Here is a 19,229-nt window from a genome sequence, read left to right as displayed (position 1 = left end):
TGCAGCCGACTGGAAGCAATTGCGGCTAATAACACTGAATAGTAGGTGTGTGTCCTGGAGGCAAGCAGCAAATAATTACTTGCCCTCCCTCTTGCCCATAAATCACGGGGCAGTATTTACATTGCCTGGAGAAAATGGAAACATCTGTCAAATAGACTTGGGGCCTAACGTGGGCACCGCTAGACCCTAACTGCTAAGCGCTGCTTAATGAAACGGCCGCGTTCCCGGCCACCGTAGCGCTTGTGGCCTTCCCCGGTGAGCACTCTCTGTCTGCCCGAGTATTTCAGTGCTCCGCCAACAAGGTCGTCTTGTAACTCAGTAGGGAAGCCACCAGCCTGGATATTGGAGGTGTTGGGGGCTTTTTTTCTTTTAAAGAATAAAATAAACCAAGTAGAGTCTCTAATGCTGAACTAAGAAGCTGCAGGGCTGAAAATAAAAATCTGTCCCTCATAAAAAAAATGCTGACTACTTTGGGAGATACCAGGCTTTTACTAGTGTGAAGGCGTCCAAATAAGATGGGCAAAATGGCCTCATTTGAAAGAAGATTGTGAAGGCAGTGCCTGGAGTTAAATCAACAGCAGCCCCCATCCTCCAAGCTTAATGACAAAGCCATCAATACCAGGCCACTGGCTCCCTGCTGACCCTGCCATGGAGGGAAAGAGGGGGAAGTGGAGTCTTAGAGGTGACCCTGATTTAAAGCCACGCTGGGAGAGCTGCTCATTTGGAGCTGGTGGTGGGCAGAATGAACTGAGGCCAGAGATGACCTGGACCCAGCTATCTAGAAGGAGTGCTAGATAAGGTTCCAGAATCTTAGTGGTATCTGCACATACGTAAATATTCTGGGAGTAGAAACTGCAGCAAATATTCTTAACAGTTCTCCTCATCTTGGTATTAAGGGCAAGTCCTTAAAGATTTCTACCAGGCAACACTCAGTCAACACTCAGTCAACCTAGTTTCCACAGGTACCAAAAGAAAGAAAACCCCATTTCCCGCCAACAACCACTGATTCAGATGGTTCGTTCTTCTAACTTGCCCGAACTGCTGATTATTTACAGTATTTCAGAAGACACAACAGCTCCTTAGATGTTACTGCTGCTTTTCCTTTCTCTCCCTAATACTGAAAGGTGGAAGGAGGTACCTGCCTTGTGGGGACAGGAGAGCTAAATGCTGGGGTCAGGAGATAGTAAGAAATAGCCTCCGCTTCTGTGGCCAAGCGTCCCCCCAGCGAAGCAGCGAGAATCACACGATACTCACTTGTTTCCCTGACACTGATACAGCGTCTCCACCTCTCGAAACACCCTACTTCGACTGTGCCCTGCTTGTTTTTCAATGATCTGTGGGAAGAATAAAATCTGTCATGTACACCCGCCTGACTTCAAAACAGCCCCCTGGCAGGAGCCCTCTGGGAGAATGCAAGGCCATCCTCAGGCCAAATCCAGTGTCCAGCAGAAGTCTGGCCTAGGCCATGGTGACACCAGCACTGTGGCTCTGTTGGCAAAGCAGCAGACTGGCCTCAGGGCTTTCCAGCCCAGCTGAGCCCGTTCCACTCTGGCCAAGCACAACACCAAGGAAGTGAATGAGGCTGCCGCCCCCAGCTGCCCAGGGGAGACTGAGGCAGCCGGCTAGACAAAGAGCTACCTTACTCAGCTCCTCCTCCTGTGGGCATCTCTTATCCGCCTTAAGGGTAAGCATTTACTGCGTCTACTGAAGGATCTTCTCATGCTGGAGGGAGAAAGGCTGATGGAGGACACCATGGGGAGGAGCTAAAGCTTTGACACCCAGCTCAGAGGCTGCCTCCATGATCCCCCTGGCAGAAGTAGGCTCTTCCTCTTCTGAGAACTTACTCTTTGGCAGACACTGTGTTAAATGATTTATTTATGGCCGGGTGCGGAGGCTCATGCCTGTAATCCCAGCACTTTGGGAGGCCGAGGTGGGTGGATCACCTGAGGTCAGGAGTTCTAGACCAGCCTGGCCAACACGGTGAAACCCCGTCTCTACTAAAAATACCAAAAAATTAGCTGGACATGGTGGTGGGTGCTTGTAATCCCAGTTACTCAGGAGGCTGAGGCAGGAGAATCACTTGAACTAGGGAGGTGGAAGTTGCAGTGAGCCGAGATTGTGCCATTGCACTCCAGCCTGAGTAACAGAGTGAGACTCCATCTCAAAATAAATAAATAAATAAATAAATAACAATAATAATAATTCATTAACACAATCTCAGTTGACCTTTATGACAACATCAAAAGATAGGGAGGTATGAAACATTTGCCCTCAGTCCAGAGCTGACTCCGAAGCCCTTGCTATTCCACACCTGCTCAGATGCTCTAACTTCTTCGAGGACCTGGAGGCTTTGTCTCTCCTGTGACACCGTGGGCTGCTCCCCCTCCACACCTTTACCTGAGATGCTTGGTAAATGCTGACTGAAGGAACAGATAAGCCAACAGATGGGAGGGTGGTTTCCAAAGGGACTGGCTGCCTCTGCAAAGCTCTCTGGACCCATCTGGAGCCTCAAACCACTGCACACCGAGCCTGTGGGCAAATCTGCAGAGCCTAGCCCTGCCTTACAGCTCCAACGTGCACAGTGGGCAGCACAATGACATCCTCTTCCTTGAGACTTCAGACTTCTCCAAAACGATGTGGCACAGACATCCATGATCAACTGTACTTTTCTAAAAAAGTCTTTGACTGTAAACCACAGTGGGCCCATTTTCTGGGTAGAGAGGTGTAGTGCTGGGGAACAGAAGTGATTCAACTTCATTCCCCAAGCATTTCAGATCAAAGTTATGAAGAACTTTCTAGCAGGCAAGTTTTCCACAGCAGTCTTCTCTGAGGAGGTAATGAGCTCTTGCTACTAGAGATGGGGGAGTGGAAAATGGACAACTATCTGGGCAGTCATAGAGGAAATTCAGGGTTAGGTTATCTTGAAATTCCATTCCAACCCTGAGACTCTAGGATCAGTTGGGTGCCTGTAGGAAAAGCTGTAATAAGCTAAGTATTGTAGAGCCGTGTTGGGAGAAGTAGCCCATCTCTAGGGAGCTTTGAAAGAGTAGAGGAGAGAAGAAACATGGGCAGAACTGCTGAAACCAAGGAATTGCCAAGCCAGAGTCCAGTGTTTGCCCCAAAGATGCCGGGGGGATGTGGAGGAAGGGCCAGGTTTTCCTCCCATTATCCAACCTTGAAGAAATAAACCTCTCATCCATAAACGTATTTAAACCTTTGAAAATCAGTTTATGTTTGTGGTTTTTACCACATTTAGACAGATATATCAATTTTTTTTTTTTTGAGACAGTGTCTCCCTCTGTTGTTCAGAGTGGAGTGCAGTGGCGCAATCCTGGCTCCCCTTTGCCTCCTGGGCTCAAGTGATCCTCCCACCTCAGCCTCCCAGGTAGCTGGAATTAGAAGCACATGCCACCACGCCCAGCTTACATATATATATATATATATATATTTTTTTTTTTTTTTTTTTTTTTTTGAGACAGAGTCTTGCTCTGTCACCCAGGCTGGAGTGCAGTGGTGTGATCTTGGCTCACTGTGCAACCTCTACCTCCTGGGTTCATGGGATTCTCCTGCCTCAGCCTCCCGAGTAGCTGGGATTACAGGCATGCACCACGCCCGGCTAATTTTTTGTATTTTTAGTAGAGATGGGTTTCACCATGTTGGCCAGGCTGGTCTTGAACTCCTGACCTCAGGTGATCAGCCCGCCTCAGCCTCCCAAAGTGCTGGGATTACAGGTGTGAGCCACCACGCCTGTCCTAATTTTTCTATTTACACTTAGGCATATGTTTTAAAAATCACTTGTAATTTATACTGATCTGTTTCCCAAAAGAAATTGAGATAGTGCTCTTGTTACCATGTGAAGCAATACTCCAGCTGGAAGGAACGTGGCTTAGCAGACTTGCTCACCCTTCTAACCCGCAGCTGGGACTGTGGAAAGTTGGTTCAAAGAAGAGAAAACATTTCCTTCAGGATCCCATTGGGCTGGGATTGCCAGTGTGAGGTGGCACTTGACCTGGTGGCTCAGGTGGGTGATTTGAAATCAGCTTGGATTTAAAAAGACCCTTTCTCTAGGTGAGTTGTCCTCAAACTTTGGTGGCTATGAGACTCACATGGGGAAGCTGGTCAAGCCACAGAGATCCAGGCCCTATCCTACATCTGGAAACCTGGATCTCTGTGTGCTTTGTTAGAGCTCTAAGGGCTTCTAATACACAGTAGCGTTCACAGCTGCCCTTCCTACATCAGTAGTCCTCAAGGGTTAGTGAGTGTCAGAGTCACTAGGAGAGTTTGTTAACATGTGTATTGCTGGGCCCACCCCTGTTTCTGAGTTGGTACTTCTCAGGTGGGGCCAGGTAGCTTCTATTTCTAACAAGTTCCCAAGTGATGCTGAGGCTGGTCCAGGGCACACATTTTGAGAACCAATGCTCAAGATCCAGCTGTTCTTCCATGTGGAGAGGGCAAGCGGAGGCACAGAGGGGTGACACGAGCCACTCCAAGGCCTTGCAGCTAATTAAAGGCAGCAATGAGGCCAGAGGCCACTTCTCCTGCCCCAAAACTGAGCGCTCAGTCACTTTAGTTTTTTTTCTTTTCATTATTTTTTCTGAGATAACATTCAGATGTTACCAAATCAGTCACCTTAGTTTTTAATTCTCACTATCATGCTAACATCTAATACTTGTATAGCATTTTGTGATGTGTAAAGTGTTTCCACCTCTCCCAGGATATTTTAATTTTCATCTTCATAACTGCCTCAGGAGACAGAAGGGAAGGTATCATCATTTAGAGATGTAGGAACTGAGGCTTACAGACATTTGATGACTTACCCAAAGTCAAACAGTTATAGTTTGTCAAAATAGAAATTCAGGTAGGCCTTCTAATTCCAAATCTGATTGTCCACTCCCTGAAGTTGACTTCATTTGTCAGAATAATGAGAAACTTACTATAAGCCAAGCATTGTGCTAAGCACTTTACCTGTATTAACTTATTTAATCCTCACAACAATTCTACATAGGTTCTAGTGTTACACCCATTTTACAGATGAGAAAACTGAAGGACACAGAGGTTAAGTAACTTGCCCAAGGTAACACAGTAAGTAAGTAGAGAAACCAAGATTTGAATCCAGTGAATACAGCTTCAGAGCCCCCATTCTTATGGAAAATAACATTTATTTGGTTCAGGATGAGCTAGAAATGACTATTTGCAAAGTAAAGCCTGGCATTTAGCTGAGACACTCACTTTGACGGCATACTCTTTGCCATTCTGTAGGCTCACGGCACCTTGAACTTTGGCATAGGCTCCCTCTCCAAGCAATTCAGAGGTCAGCTTGTACATATCTAGAGGTGAAATGGATGAGAGGAATAACAAGATGAGTCACCCTACTGCAAGCTCAGATGGGAAGAACTTCTGTGGCTCAGCTTCCCTGATCAGACGACACAGGCACCCGATGACTCTAGCACTCAGTGACAAGGAAGACAAGTAGCTTTCCCAACCACCTCAGGACCCATTTTCTCAACAACAAGACCACGTACAAGGCATCCTGTTCCTCATTTTAGAAATGAGGTCAGCAAAAGGGTCTCAATTCAGCACATACTTCCTGAACATCTACTATGTGCCAGACAGCATAACAGAGTAAGGAATAAAATAAAGGCCAGGTGCAGGGGCTTACACCCGTAATCTGAGCATTTTGGGAGGCCAAGTCGGGAGGATTGCTTGAGGCCAGGAGTTCAGAACCAATCTGGCCAAACACAGCAAGACCCCATCTCTAAAATATATATATTTATGATCCCTCTCCTCTAAGGGTTGCAGTCCAGTGGGGAAGACAGACACATACACAGGTGACCCCAGAATAAACCAGGCATTGGTAAACACTATCACAGAGGGACAAGGTACAGTAAAAAAAAAAAAAAAAAAAGTTGAGGGAGGAAAGGGTTAAATACGTTCAGAGAGGCTGGGCACGGTGGCTCACGCCTGTAATCCCAGCACTTTGGGAGGCCAAGGTGGGCGGATCAAGAGGTGAAGCGATCGAGACCATCCTGGCCAACGTGGTGAAACCCTGTCTCTACTAAAAATACAAAAATTAGCTGGGTGTAGTGGCACATGCCTAAAGTCCCAGCTACTTAGAGGGGCTGAGGCAGGAGAATCACCTGAAGCTGAGAGGTGGAGGTTGTAGTGAGCCAAGTTAGCGCCACTGCACTCCAGCCTGGCAACAGAGCGAGACTCCATCTCAAAAAAAAAAAAAAAAAAAAAAATTTGTTCAGAGAATCTGGAGGATCCTCAGAGAAGGGGTATGATTTGAATGAATATTCATGTACTCATTTACTGACCACCTATTATGTGCCAAGCTCTGTGTAAGCACTGGCTATACAAAGGAGAATAAAACACTGTTCTATTTTATACCCCATACAATGGAAGTCATTGGAGGCTTCTGAGAAGTCTCCAGAAGTCACCCACAGGAAATAGACAGAAGTAGGATGCAAAGGATGCCTTGAGGTTTTTAGGGTACTGAGTCATAGCTGTTCTAACAGAGTAATAGATCTGGGTTAAAGGAACATCTAGATGACCTGCCCAAGCTTACAAAGGGCACAGCTCTTTGAGCCGCTTCCAAAGGACGCCACATCTCCATCATAGCACTAGCTGCCTGACCTCACCCCACTCAGCCTCCACTCTTCAGCCTTTTCCTCTTGAGGCACCTAGCATTGAAACCACAGCCAGAGCTGAAGACATTGCACCCATGAATTAGATTTTATCACTTTCAGTCAGGAGAAGTCCTGTCATTGCACAAACTGTCCTTAAAAAACAGGAAGTACTCTCTCGTGTTAACTGAAAGAGCAAAAGAGCTGTTGTTTAGGAAACTATTTGAAAACCCTTGGGATCTTTGTCTCTCCCCGATCCCCATCCCCGACACATACATACACACACACACACACACACACCCCTGCTGTTTGAGTTAAAGGCAAACAAAAAAAACCCTGCTGAAAGTACTTTCTTGGTTCCATCATAGTTTGGTCTTTCAGTTGTTTATAAGAGCAGATGGCACACTGTTATTTGTAAGTGTTTTAAATGATGTGCTTCTCACAATGGACACGTTGGCATTAGCCCTTTACACATACCAGGATAGGTGGGTGACTGGAGGTCCCATATTCCCAACCCATAAAGTGCTTGTTATTGGAACTACTCTGCAGAACAGCCAATTCACTAGTGTGTCTGGAAGGCTGGAAGGAGGGACCATGAGGGGAAGCTACTTCAGACCTCACAATGAAAGAAAACAAAACAGATGAAGTGGGGCATGTTACTCCTAGGAGTAGCTACTGATGCTTTTGGTGCTTTGCACAAGTGTCCAATCACCCCATCACATGGCCATTGATAACAGGACCCACACTGAGCCTAGTGCCTTGCACATAGAGAGTGTCAAAAAATGTCTGATGACCCAGTATCGTGTCTACGGAACACAGTATGTACTCTATAAAATGTAGTCAAACACATACAGCATAAGTAGCTATAATCTGAGAGACAAACTCTCTGCTTATAGGAGACTCAAGTTTCATTTGCGGCCATGGCCTTTGGTATTTCTCTCTTCCTCTTACATGGTTCTATCTCTCAGCAGCCCCTCCAGGAATAGCTGAGGGAAGAATCACACCTGAAAAAAGGATGGAAGACCCCAGGCAATGTCACTGATAGATAGGTCTTCCTGTTCCCTGAAAAGGAAGCAGTACCTGAGCCATTCACAGGAGGCCAGTGCATCATCTGAGAGCTTTTTCCATCCCCGCTCTCTTTCTGTAATGCCCTGTGTAAACTCCCTCATCCCCATCTTATCTCCCTACCACACAGATAACCACCAGCCGGCTCTAACTTGACACATTCTGTGATCTGGATCTGTGGCTCCCGGAATGCTCCTCCCATACTTGGGGAGCTGCAGGCCCAGATATAGGGGAGTTGTGTGACCAACCTTCAAACTTTCCTGGCAAGGAGTCAGTGGCCCGGGCCCTCCGCTTCTTCTTCCTCCTCCTGTCACCATCTGCGATGGGAAGGGGTTCGCTGCTGCCCATCTCTGGGAGATATGAGGAGAAGGAAGGGAAACATCACTGTACTGATCAAGCTGTAAATTTACCCAGAAGGAAAAAAAAAAAGGTAGTCGGGGGAGGACCCAGGAGGCTTACACTGATGGTTTTTAAATATCTGTGAAGACTATTGATTTGTTTTGACCTAGGAGGAAAAACTAAAGGCAAAGCCATTATGGGAGATCATTAACTGTGGAAAGGAGCTCAGACAGGCAGGCTAGATTAAAAGAAGCCAGCGGAAGCCTGCTTTAACCAAGCTCATTAGCGCATGGATTTAGATCTGCCACTGGTCAAACCATATTCTCCAAACAGAACAATGACTCCATAGGCAGAACATGACCTGTGACATCCTCCAGCCTCAGCATCAGAAAGGCAAAACCGAGGGAGCTAGGCAAGAAGGGGGTTGCAAGCAGGGGTCCATGCAGATGAGTCACAGGCTCAGCAACATCGCTATGGATGCGCACAGGGCACAAATGGCCTGGAGTGGAGACAGTCTCTGTGAAGGTAGCAATAGGGCTGGGGTTCAAAATGGCCCCAAATTACTTCATGTCCAAGAGCACCGACTTGAGTGCCTATGGAGCCTACGGCATCCTCTCCTCCCATAGCTCCTCCACCAGAAGGGCTGCAGGTAAGGCCCATTCAGAAGTCGGCAGTTGACAGGTCTGCGCCAGGCTGCTGGATGAGGTCACTTATTGCAAAAAACCTTATTATCTCTCATTGGCAAGCACCTGGCTCCCCATCTTAAAGGGAGGATTTGTCAGGCAGGCATTCAGACACTGCACAGATTGGGCAGAAACAGGTCAGATGGAAAGAAGAAGCAGGACACTGAGATGGGAAAGAGAAAAGGAGGAACAGTGAACCAGTGCCCAATCACAGTCCTGTTTCTAAGACACTCTAGTATGGGCCTTTCCCTGTTAAAGATAAATTACTTATAGAACATGTCATGCCCCTGATCCAGAGTGGAGCCTTAATACTCTTTGCCTGCAGTTAGAAATAATAAGATTTCTCTGAAGTCTCTGGGTCTAAATCCCCACCAGGGTGATTAAACCTTTACATCCTTCTAAAATAGAGGCACTCGAGTGCTGATGGGGTATACAACGTGAGAGACTTTTAGACCAACCTTCAATAAACACAGGCTCTCGGTTGTTGGTGTTGTTTTTTTTTTTTTTTTCCTTCTTTTTTTTTTCTGAGAGCTTTTAAAATGGAAGCTGGCTCTTCGCCCATTGAGGGGAAAGGCCCACTCTCTTCTCAGAGGATCCGGCGGCATACGACCAGAGAAAGAGCAAGTCTGCTAGGAAGACTGGTTAGTGCCCAGGCAGGTCCATACACTGTTCTCAGAGGCAAGTACATGCCAGCCATCAGGAGAAAGCACACAGGACGGCACTTTCAACACCACAATCCAGACAGCACGGTTACGCAGCCAAGTGTCTGATAGCTCAATTTAGGCGCATTCTTCCATCCATTTTGGGGATCTGATGACAGCACATTTTTAATTATAGTTTAGAATGGGGAACAGATAAACACATGGATAAAAGAAATCCACAGAGGATCTCAAAATATAACCGTAGCCAAGAGCTTCAAACACAAGATATATCTGGGGACGGCAACACCCTATGAATTCAAAGAATTAAACATCTGGCTGGGCACCGTGGCTCACGCCTGTAATCCCAGCACTTTGGGAGGCCAATGCGGGCAGATCACTTGAGGTCAGAACTTCGAAACCATCCTGGCCAACATGGTGAAACCCTGTCTCTACTAAAAATACAAAAATTAGCCAGGCGTGGTGGCGGGTGCCTGTACAGTGCCAGCTACTTGGGAGGCTGAGGCAGGAGAATCGCTTGAACCTGGGACGCGGAGGTTGCAGTGAGCCAAGATCACGCCATTGCACCCCAGCCTGGGTGACAGAGCGAGATTCTGTCTCAAAAAAAAAAAAAATCAGCACCTCAACACCCACCCTCACCAAGGTAAATTAAAAGGAAAAAAGCTGCCCAAATGTATGACACAGTGGGAAATTCAGCAGAAATAAAACGCAGGGTCACTTATCTTCAGGAGCTCAGGGAGGGGGTGCTGGCCATCGGGGCAGCAGGCTGAGAAGGAGGAACCACTGTCTCTCTCTCTTGCCCTGACCTTGAGTGCAGTCCAGAGGCAACCCGTGTCTGCATCTATTTTCTCATCAGCACCGCAGGCCCAGTGCAGAGGAAACAGATTTGGATTTCGGCTCTTTCTCCTTCCCCTGTCCACACTCTGATGGAGGGCCCCAGGACAAGCAAAACAGCCGAAAGGCAGGCAGAGCAGAGGAGCAGCAAGAGGACTGGAGGCGTTATAATTCACAGGGGACACTCAGGCACATGACTTTAATGAGAAAACCCTGTTAGCGACAATTTATACTTGGTCTTTACCACAGCAGGGCTGAGGGAGCCTCTTGTGCGAGAAGCATACCTCAGAGCACTGCCACACACGTAATATTAGATTTTATGGCTTCACACACACACAAAGATAGAGTACCTGGTATATTCTGCATGGATTTCAATGAAAGAGGGTACGCCAGAAGGGACAAATGGTTAAGACTTTCCTTGGAAACGGAACTTGGAGAGTTGTTTCTGAAACTAGGAAGGAAAAAATGTAGGAAGATGGGTGAAGTGAAAGAAACATGCTTAGTTTCCCTGGTTACAAAGGGGGAAGAGAGAGGTGTCATAATCTCACCAAAGCGTTGCTAGTTGCCCATGTGGAGCCTGGCCACACACTGTTTTCATCACAGAGTCCACTAGCAGGTTTGTGGGGCCTTAATTCACCAGGCACACACTCACGGGATAAATGCTGCCTCAGGGAGTGGGACCCCCCCACAGTAAAGCTGCACCTCGGCTCACCTGCTTCCCTTGGCCTAGGAATTCTTCTTGGTCACCAAAACCCAGCTCAATAGTCCCCACCCTTTTGCAGCTCCCTGATAACCCCAGATGAGTTAAGGTTTCTACAAAGACTTTGGAAGTCTGTTAGGCGCTATGCAAATGGAGGGTGTTACTGAGCAGAACTAGTAGTTGGTGCTCCATCCTCTGCTCCCAAACACCCTGTGAGAAGCTCCATGAGGGCACTGATTTTATTTGGCCTTGAGTGCTCCCCTGTGTTCCTAAAGGCCGAGATTGTCCCCTGTTCACTTGTTTCTCCTACAGATCATGGCACAGTGTCAGACACATAGCAGCCATCAGAAATTGCACTGAAATGGAAATGATATGAAATGACGTGCATACTGTTAGGTGCGGGGTATGTCACACTGGCCCTTTAGGTACCAAGTGCACATCCTGAAAGAAACATGGGTACAACTTTGCCCTGCAGACAATGCAGAGTAAGGCTACTTAGTTCTATGAATCCAGTTCAGGAATTCTACTAATTCCTGGATAAACCCCCTTTCGAAAAAGGGTCTAGGACACAAGAGGTCCTTCACTTTCTTTTCTTTTTTTTTTTTTTTTTGAGATAGAATCTTGCTCTGTCATCCAGGCTGGAGTGCAGTGGCACGATTTTGACTTACTGCAACCTCCACTTCCTGGGTTCAAGCGATTCTCCTGCCTCAGCCTCCCGAGTAGCTGGGACTACAGGCGCGTGCCACCATGGTGCCTGTCTAATTTTTTGTATTTTTTAGTAGAGATGGGGTTTCGCCATGTTGCCCAGGCTGGTCTTGAACTCCTGACCTCAGGTGATCCACCTGCCTTGGCCTCCCAAAGTGCTGGGATTACAGACATGAGCCACCGCACCCGGCCAGGTCCTTCACTTTCTAAACAGAAGCCTGGTTCTTGCTACAGGATTGAGCAATGTGTCCGTTATGATAGAGGAGGAAGTGGGCACTTCTCAGTTTTCAGGCAGATCCCAGCTGGTCTGGAGGCTCCCAGCACTTCCGCTGCCTTCAGCCCTTGCCTTCCTCTTGGGAATGGCTCAGCGGTCCACCACGTGTCTATTAGTGGAGGTGGAAGTGGAACTGAAGCAGCAGCAGGCTGCTTGCTGACAGGGAAGGCACACAGGCTTGGCATCAGGCGAGCAAGGCAGAAGCCCTGGTTCAGATATTACAACAGAACCAAGGCCAAGTTACTGTGCCTCTTAGAGTCTCAGTTTCCTCATCTATCGAATAGGTTTAAAAACACACCCACCCTGTCTATCTCACAGGTTGTTGTAAAGACCCAATGATGGCCAGGTGCGGTGGCTCACACCTGTAATCCCAGCACTTTGGGAGGCCGAGGTGGGCGGATCACCTGAGGTCCTGACCAGCCTGACCAACATGGAGAAACCCCGTCTCTACTAAAAGTATAAAATTAGCCAGGCATGGTGGTGTATGCCTGTAATCCCAGGTACTTGGGAGGCTGAGGCAGGAGAATCACTTGAACCCAGGAGGCGGAGGTTGAGGTGAACCGAGATCACGCCTTTGCACTCCAGCCTGGGCAACAAGAGCGAAACTCTGTCTCAAACAACAACAACGACGACAAAAATACCCAAAGATATACTTCATATGTTTCCAAAAACATATGCATATGCACAGGTATGTATGCATACATACGAACCCAATAGAGTAGAAAGACTAGACGGAAATACACAAAACTGCTAATACACACAGAATTTTAAAAAGCGCCAACTATGTGGATATTTTGTACACATTATCTCTAATTCTTATCATAATCTCAAAAGGTAAATATTTTTGCCATATTTCAGGTAAGGAAAGCTCAGAGCAGGCAGCTGGTAGATTAAATAACCTACCCAATGCTAAACATCTAGTTAGTGGTTTAACTGGGATTCAAACTCAATGCTGCTCTTTCAAGTCCAGACCATTTCGAATATATAATAGTTTTATCTATGTGATGGGGTGATTTTTATTTTCTTCTTTATATTTGCAATATTCTCTTAACTTGTATACAGTGAAATTTATTTTTTACGCAATTCTTGTTTAACTCACGTTTTATTTTTAAATAAAGTACACCATAATCTTTCTCTAACACATATTGAATTTGGTATCTGATTTTAGTTTTTAAAAATGTGTCTGGATTTCTCTGTATTAAAATTCAACATTCAGTGATGAAAGAAACATTTTAGGAATAATGGTGCCTTGAAGATACTAATTTCACAATCATTCAAAACAACCAATGTTATTTTTTTAAAAATGCTACTTTTTAAAAGTAAATATTTTATAAAAACAAATGAAAAAATGTGCTGAACATTGGAGCCTGAGAGCTACAGCTCTCCTCCACTGCACGAACTGCAGCAAGCTGCTTAGCTTCTTTGAGGATCAGTTTCCTTGTATATGAAATGAGGTAAGCAGAAGGCCTGGGCTGTCCACGTCACAAGGCTGCTGTGAGGATCGAATATGAGACTAGAAGTGAAAGCGCCACTGACTTACTCTTCAGTAATACTCTATTTATTGGACACCTACTGATCATCTGCTGCTAGACAATGAGAGTACAAGAGAAGACCCAGTCTCTTCCCTGATGGGCGTTTAAATCTGCTGCTGACACTTAAAACAATTTCAACACAGTAGGACAAGTGCTGGGACAGGGAGGCACTAGGTGCTGTGGAGCAGGCGAGAGGAAGCTAACCCAGTTGGGTAACTAGAGGAAGAGACAGGTAAGCCTCAATACCTGAGGGATGAGTGGGCTGGTCAGGCTGGGGCCTGGGAGAGAGTGTCCCAGACCAAGGAAGGGCTGGTCAGGCTGAGGCCCTCCTGGAGGAGGGCCAGAGGGCCAGTGGGGGCCACTGGTGATCGCTCTGGCTGGCAGGGGCACAGAGCACATGGGAGGAGGGATGACATTAGCTCACGAGCAGTCTCATCGTCATCGATGACAATGTCTCCATTCCTAGGCATATGTTTATCTTGTTTTCTCCATTAAAATAGGAATGCATATTTCATTTCTTTTTTTTTTTTTTGAGACGGAGTCTCGCTCTGTCGCCCAGGCTGGAGTGCAGTGGCCAGATCTCAGCTCACTGCAAGCTCCGCCTCCCAGATTTACACCATTCTCCTGCCTCAGCCTCCCGAGTAGCCGGGACTACAGGCGCCCGCCACCGCGCCCGGCTAGTTTTTTGTATTTTTTAGTAGAGACGGGGTTTCACCATGTTAGCCAGGATGGTCTCGATCTCCTGACCTCGTGATCCGCCTGTCTCGGCCTCCCAAAGTACAGGGATTACAGGCTTGAGCCACTGCGCCCGGCCATATTTCATTTCTTTGTAAAACCTGTTAGTGAACAAGCACTGATGGAACTGAAAGGATGTTAAGTGTTAAGGATACAGATCCAAGAATCATCCTGGTTCCTGCAGGGGAGAGGTACAGAGAACTCACAGAGCAGATGAGGAGGGGTTGGGGAGGCTTCCTAGAAGGACTACTACAGCACAGACATTCCTGACATGCAAGTACCCATCCATGGTTCTGCCCCAGAAGGTGACCTCGAGGCCCACCTTCTGAAAGAACTGTGTTACTTCTCCACAGTCTTATGAGCCACACTGTCCCCAAAGGAATCAGATCTGTACTCCAAATTTTGAAGAGCCTGCAGAGAACTCATCAGCTTTCATATCTGTGCGTGAAACCAGAGACGATCCTCTCCCCACTAAGAATCCGACTTTGCTGGCTAGCTCAGCTCTGCAAACTTAGCTCACACTCCTCTCCCAAGCACTTCAGAATTCTTTTCAAGGTCTCCCCAACCTTTAAGAGCGATTTCCCTCAGCCAAAAGAGCTTAGAAGAAATAGTGGTGAGAGCAAGCAGAGGAGTGTAATTACCGACCCTTCTCGGGCATCAGCTAGCTGAGCATTCCACAACAAATGGAGAATGCAGAAAATGATCAGGAACTGAGGGACGCTGAAAGGAAGTGTCATGGGCACTCTAAGGAAGTGGCCAAGACCAAGAAATGTGAAACAGAGGAGGCAATGAGGGGGTGCCTGGGGAGACTGACCCCAGAACACTTACATCTTTGAAGTAGCAGCCGGAGCAGTATTAGAGTCCACATGACTACTCCTAGTAGTGACATTACTCACACGCGCACACGCTGCTTTACTGTAGGCCAGGCAGCATTCTTTTTATTTTTTCTCTTTTTTTTTTAAAAATTATTATTATACTTTAAGTTCTAGGGTACACGTGCATAACGTGTAGGTTTGTTACATATGTATGCTTGTGCCATGTTGGTGTGCTGCACCCATCAACTCGTCAGCACCCATCAACTTCACCAATGCTACACTTTACATATACTAACGTATTTAATTACCACAACTTTATGAGCTAAGTGTCCAGATTTTACAGATGAAGAAACTGAAGTACAAAGAGATTAAATGATTTGTTCAAGGTTGCATACATTGTAAGTGGCAGAGCTGAGATCTAAATCTAGTCTGGCTCAGAATTCAAGCTTTTAACCATTACACTGTATTTAAATCTTAATGCTGAAAGGCAGAAGGGGGTAGCTAGTAAAAGTAGCCAGGCACCAATGAGAATGCTTTTGTTTATAAACCTTAGCACAGAGCTTCCCTGCTGATGTGCTGTGAATGAGATGTTGATCCCCTCATCAGGCCTCCAGTCACTCGCTGTTACTCAGGTGTACAGCATGTGCTATGATGTGAAAAGGTTGGGCAGCACTGCCCCAGCTTCCAGAAATATGAAGGCATTATTACCACATTATTATCATCCTATTCATCGAAAACCTCATTCATCAGAAGTTTCTTCTTCCTGTTCTGAGCTTGCCTTGTATTTTGTGTTTTGTCATCTTATGAAAGATGAGTTACCAACCAAAGTCCACCCACATTATTTCATGGCAGTTCTGGTGTCAGGTACAGGCTACGTTCTTCTGCCTGACCCATTAGTGGGAAGATTGCTTTTGTGGCATCATTATTATGCGGGGACAAGGAGAGGGTACACTCAAACACTAGTCAGATTTAACACATGATGGATGAAAGGAGTCACTTGTAAAGTCAGCTCAATCAAAGGACAGTCTGTTCACGGTGATACTGCAAGGGGCTAAGGTATTCTTCCCCAAGAGTCTGGTGTGAGGGGAGGCTGGGCCGCAGCATGCAGGTGGCAGCGTCTCGCTCCGCTGCAATGAAACTGGCAGGTGAGGCCTGCTAGGGTGCCAGCAAGGAATCCCCCACAGGCCTCAGACAGGACTGGGGGCCTGAGAATCCCAGAGACAAAAGGTCACAACTCTAGTCCATCTTCTCCCTCTGTTCTGATTCTGGGATCACAAGCAGCCTTCAGAGCTGTCACTGCATCTCCTGGTGGAAGGAACAGCAAGAGGAAGGACATGGAAGGGGAGAAGGAAGTGTGTGCTGAAGAAACAGCAAGCAGGAGGAAAGGGCTGGATGCAAGTGGGGAGCAGCGTGTAAAAAGCTGACGAAGGTGGGCTGCGCTCAGGCCCCCAGGCACAAACACAGCCCACGAGGCTCTCCAACCCCCAGCCCCTGTCTACCTTCCAGCCTCAGCACCCAACACAGCCATTGTTTCACGGAAAAATGAAACTAGCGGCTAGTTCCGCTTGCAATTCAAGGGATCCCACACGTGCTTTTCCTTGAGTCAAGTGCTGTACTTTGGTTTGCCGCAGAAGTGCTTTATGAATATTTCAATTTTGTTACACAGAATATTAAAGAGATCTGTACTCAGGGTTGGAATTCAATAAAACTGATAATTTTTGCTACTTCATCAAGGACATTCTTGTGTGAAAATGGCATTTAAAAAAAGCCAGGTGCGGTGGCTCATGCCTGTAATCCCAGCACTTTGGGAGGCTGAGGTGGGCATACCACCTGAGGTCAGGAGTTCGAGACCAGCCTGGCCAACATGGCAAAACTCTGTCTCTATTAAAAATACAAAAATTAGCCGGGTGTGGTGGCAGGTGTCTCTAATCTCAGTTACTCAGGAGGCTGAGGCAGGAGAATCACTTGAACCTGGGAGGCGGAGGTTGCAGTGAGCCGAAGTCGTGCTGCTGCCCTCCAGCCTGGGCCACAAAGTGAGACTCCATCTCAAAACAGAAACAAGAACAAAAAACTGGGAGTACAGAGCAGTGGAGAATACAATGGCTACTAGCACAGTTCAGCATCACCACCTGGACCAAGGCACCAATAGTATTACCCATTGTTGCTCTGCAACAACAGAACATCTTAGTACTATTACAAAAATCATTTTGACTGCACAGATTCCTGGAAGAGTTTTGGGGACCCCCCCATGGTCTGCAGTGTATGCTGCGAACCACTGGCCTAGGTGATGGGGAGGGACTGGGTGTGACTGGAGCTGTGCCTGGGGGCCACGGAATTGACTGTGATGCGAAGAACAAACTGGAGGCTAGAGAGTGAGGGCTGAAAGAGGCGGCTGTAACAGCCCTGGGCAGGGCGACAAAGGCCTACGATGGAGACAGGGAGAGCAGGGAGAGCAAGGAAGAGGAGGTGAGGTGTGTAACAGAGTGAGGGAATGAAACCATTGAGGCAGAACTGATCCTAGTCCTACCAAATGACTGAAGAAGGTGAAGGGAGCAAAGACCATGGCTCTTCTTGAAGGAAGGGACAGTGTCTAATTCCTCTCCATCCCCACTGCCTAGTATGCAGTCAGGAAGAGGCGGGCCTCATATACTTATGATTACATGTTTATTAACCAAAGTCAGGTCACCATAAGAACAGCAGGACCATCAAAGAGGGGGAGAATTCAGGAAGCGGAGCTGGCTGGGAATGGGGAGCAGGGAAAGACAATGGCACCACTGGGGAGCTTCAGATGAAGAGGGGTGACATAGCCACCAGGGACTACGAAACTCACTGATCAGGCTAAAACCACTCTCACTCAGCCCTCGTCTGACCCAAATCTGCAAGTGAGGCATTATTCACAATCTCCCAGGCATGACAAACCTCCGGTGACAGTGTAACACAGAACACTTCAAAATGTCATCATATATATCACATATACGTTTAAAAAAAAACCTGAAAAGATACATCTCAAATTATTATTATTTTTTGAGCTAGGGTCTCGCTGTCACTCAGGCTGGAGTGCAGTGGCACCATCTCGGCTCACTGCAGCCTCCGCCTCCCGGGTTCAAACAATCCTCTTGCCTCAGCCTCCCAAGTAGCTGGGACTACAGGCATGTACCACCATGCTTGGCCAATTTTTGAATTCTTCATAGAGACAGTCTTGCTATGTTGCCCAGGCTGGCCAAATTATTAGCAATGGTTATTCGGGGAGGGACAGTGTCTAATTCCTCTCTATCCCCACTGCTTAGTATGGAGCCAGGCAGAGCGGAGCTTCATATACTTCATATACTGTGTTTTAGCTTGTTTTGTTATGAAGTAGTTTTAATTTCATAATTAAATAGATCTGGCCAGGTGCAGTGGCTCACACCTGTAATCCCAGCACTTTGAGAGGCCGAGGCAGGCAGATCACTTGAGGTCAGGAGTTTAAGGCCAGCCTGGCTAACATGGTGAAACCCCACCTCTACTAAAAACAAAAATTAGCTGGATGTGGTGGTGCAATCCCAGCTACTCAAGAAGCTGAGGCAGGAGAATCGCTTGAACCCGGGAGGCAGAGGTTGCCATGGGCCGAGATTGCACCACTGCACTCCGGCCTGGGTGACAGAGGGAGGCTGTCACAGAAAAAAAAAAAAAAAAAAGTAAATAAATATGTTTTAGTTATATGTTTTCCTTATGACCCCTGCCATGTCATTCTGTAGAAATGTGTTCCTCCTACTAAGCGTTATCTGAGTTGTACCAGGGCAGCTCCGCTAATCCTAGCTAACCAACTAAGTGCTGAAAACCACGATCTGCTAGACGGTCTCTTACCTGCCCCTTCCTCTGGATGTATCAGATCATTTCAATTTGAAGTAATCTAAGGAGAACTGAAATGTACACCCAATCTTACCTATAGGTTTTTCCAACTTTTGGGAAGATACTGTCTGTAAACTTGAAATCCCAAATGAAATAAAGCCCCTGTCAGGGAGTTGGTGTCTTCCAGCTACACGAAGCGTCTCAATGGCCTTTGTACGTAGCTGGCAATCTTCGGTTCTCCACTGGCCTCTGACATGGAAACCTTGAAAAAGCAGAACTAGAAAGGAAATAAAAATGCTGACTTCTTTAAAAGGACCAGAAAAGAGAAAGATCAATCTGAACATGCCCCAAACCTATGAGTTACACCACTAAGTAGATATACACACGGCAATCACAGATTTCTCATCTTTAAAATCAGACATTTGAATTAAATT

The 19,229-nt window shown here is 46.9% G+C and overlaps 1 protein-coding gene across 23 annotated transcripts in view; it reads right to left on the bottom strand.

Annotated features, from left to right (window-relative positions):
- Positions 1-19,229, bottom strand: part of MKNK1 (MAPK interacting serine/threonine kinase 1) — a 46,831-nt gene that overhangs the window by 17,417 nt on the left and 10,185 nt on the right. For 8 of the 23 annotated variants that reach the window (XM_074007568.1, XM_015436459.4, XM_015436454.4 and 5 more), the window contains exons 2-6: positions 18,890-19,057; positions 10,557-10,657; positions 7,940-8,041; positions 5,230-5,327; positions 1,255-1,334 (exon numbers count right to left, since the gene is read on the bottom strand). In XM_074007568.1, the coding sequence (XP_073863669.1) occupies positions 1,255-1,334; positions 5,230-5,327; positions 7,940-8,041; positions 10,557-10,572 (296 nt within the window). In that variant the 5' untranslated portion in view covers positions 10,573-10,657; positions 18,890-19,057. Of the gene's footprint in view, positions 1-1,254; positions 1,335-5,229; positions 5,328-7,939; positions 8,042-9,171; positions 9,524-10,556; positions 10,658-18,889; positions 19,058-19,229 lie in introns of those variants that run through there. The other 15 variants (XM_074007574.1, XM_074007571.1, XM_065523203.2 and 12 more) reach the window with 5 other exon arrangements.

This window comes from Macaca fascicularis, chromosome 1, assembly GCF_037993035.2.
Source record: "Macaca fascicularis isolate 582-1 chromosome 1, T2T-MFA8v1.1".
Taxonomy (NCBI): domain Eukaryota; kingdom Metazoa; phylum Chordata; class Mammalia; order Primates; family Cercopithecidae; genus Macaca; species Macaca fascicularis.
Note: the sequence above shows the minus strand (reverse complement) of the source record. Positions and strands in the feature narration are given on the sequence as shown.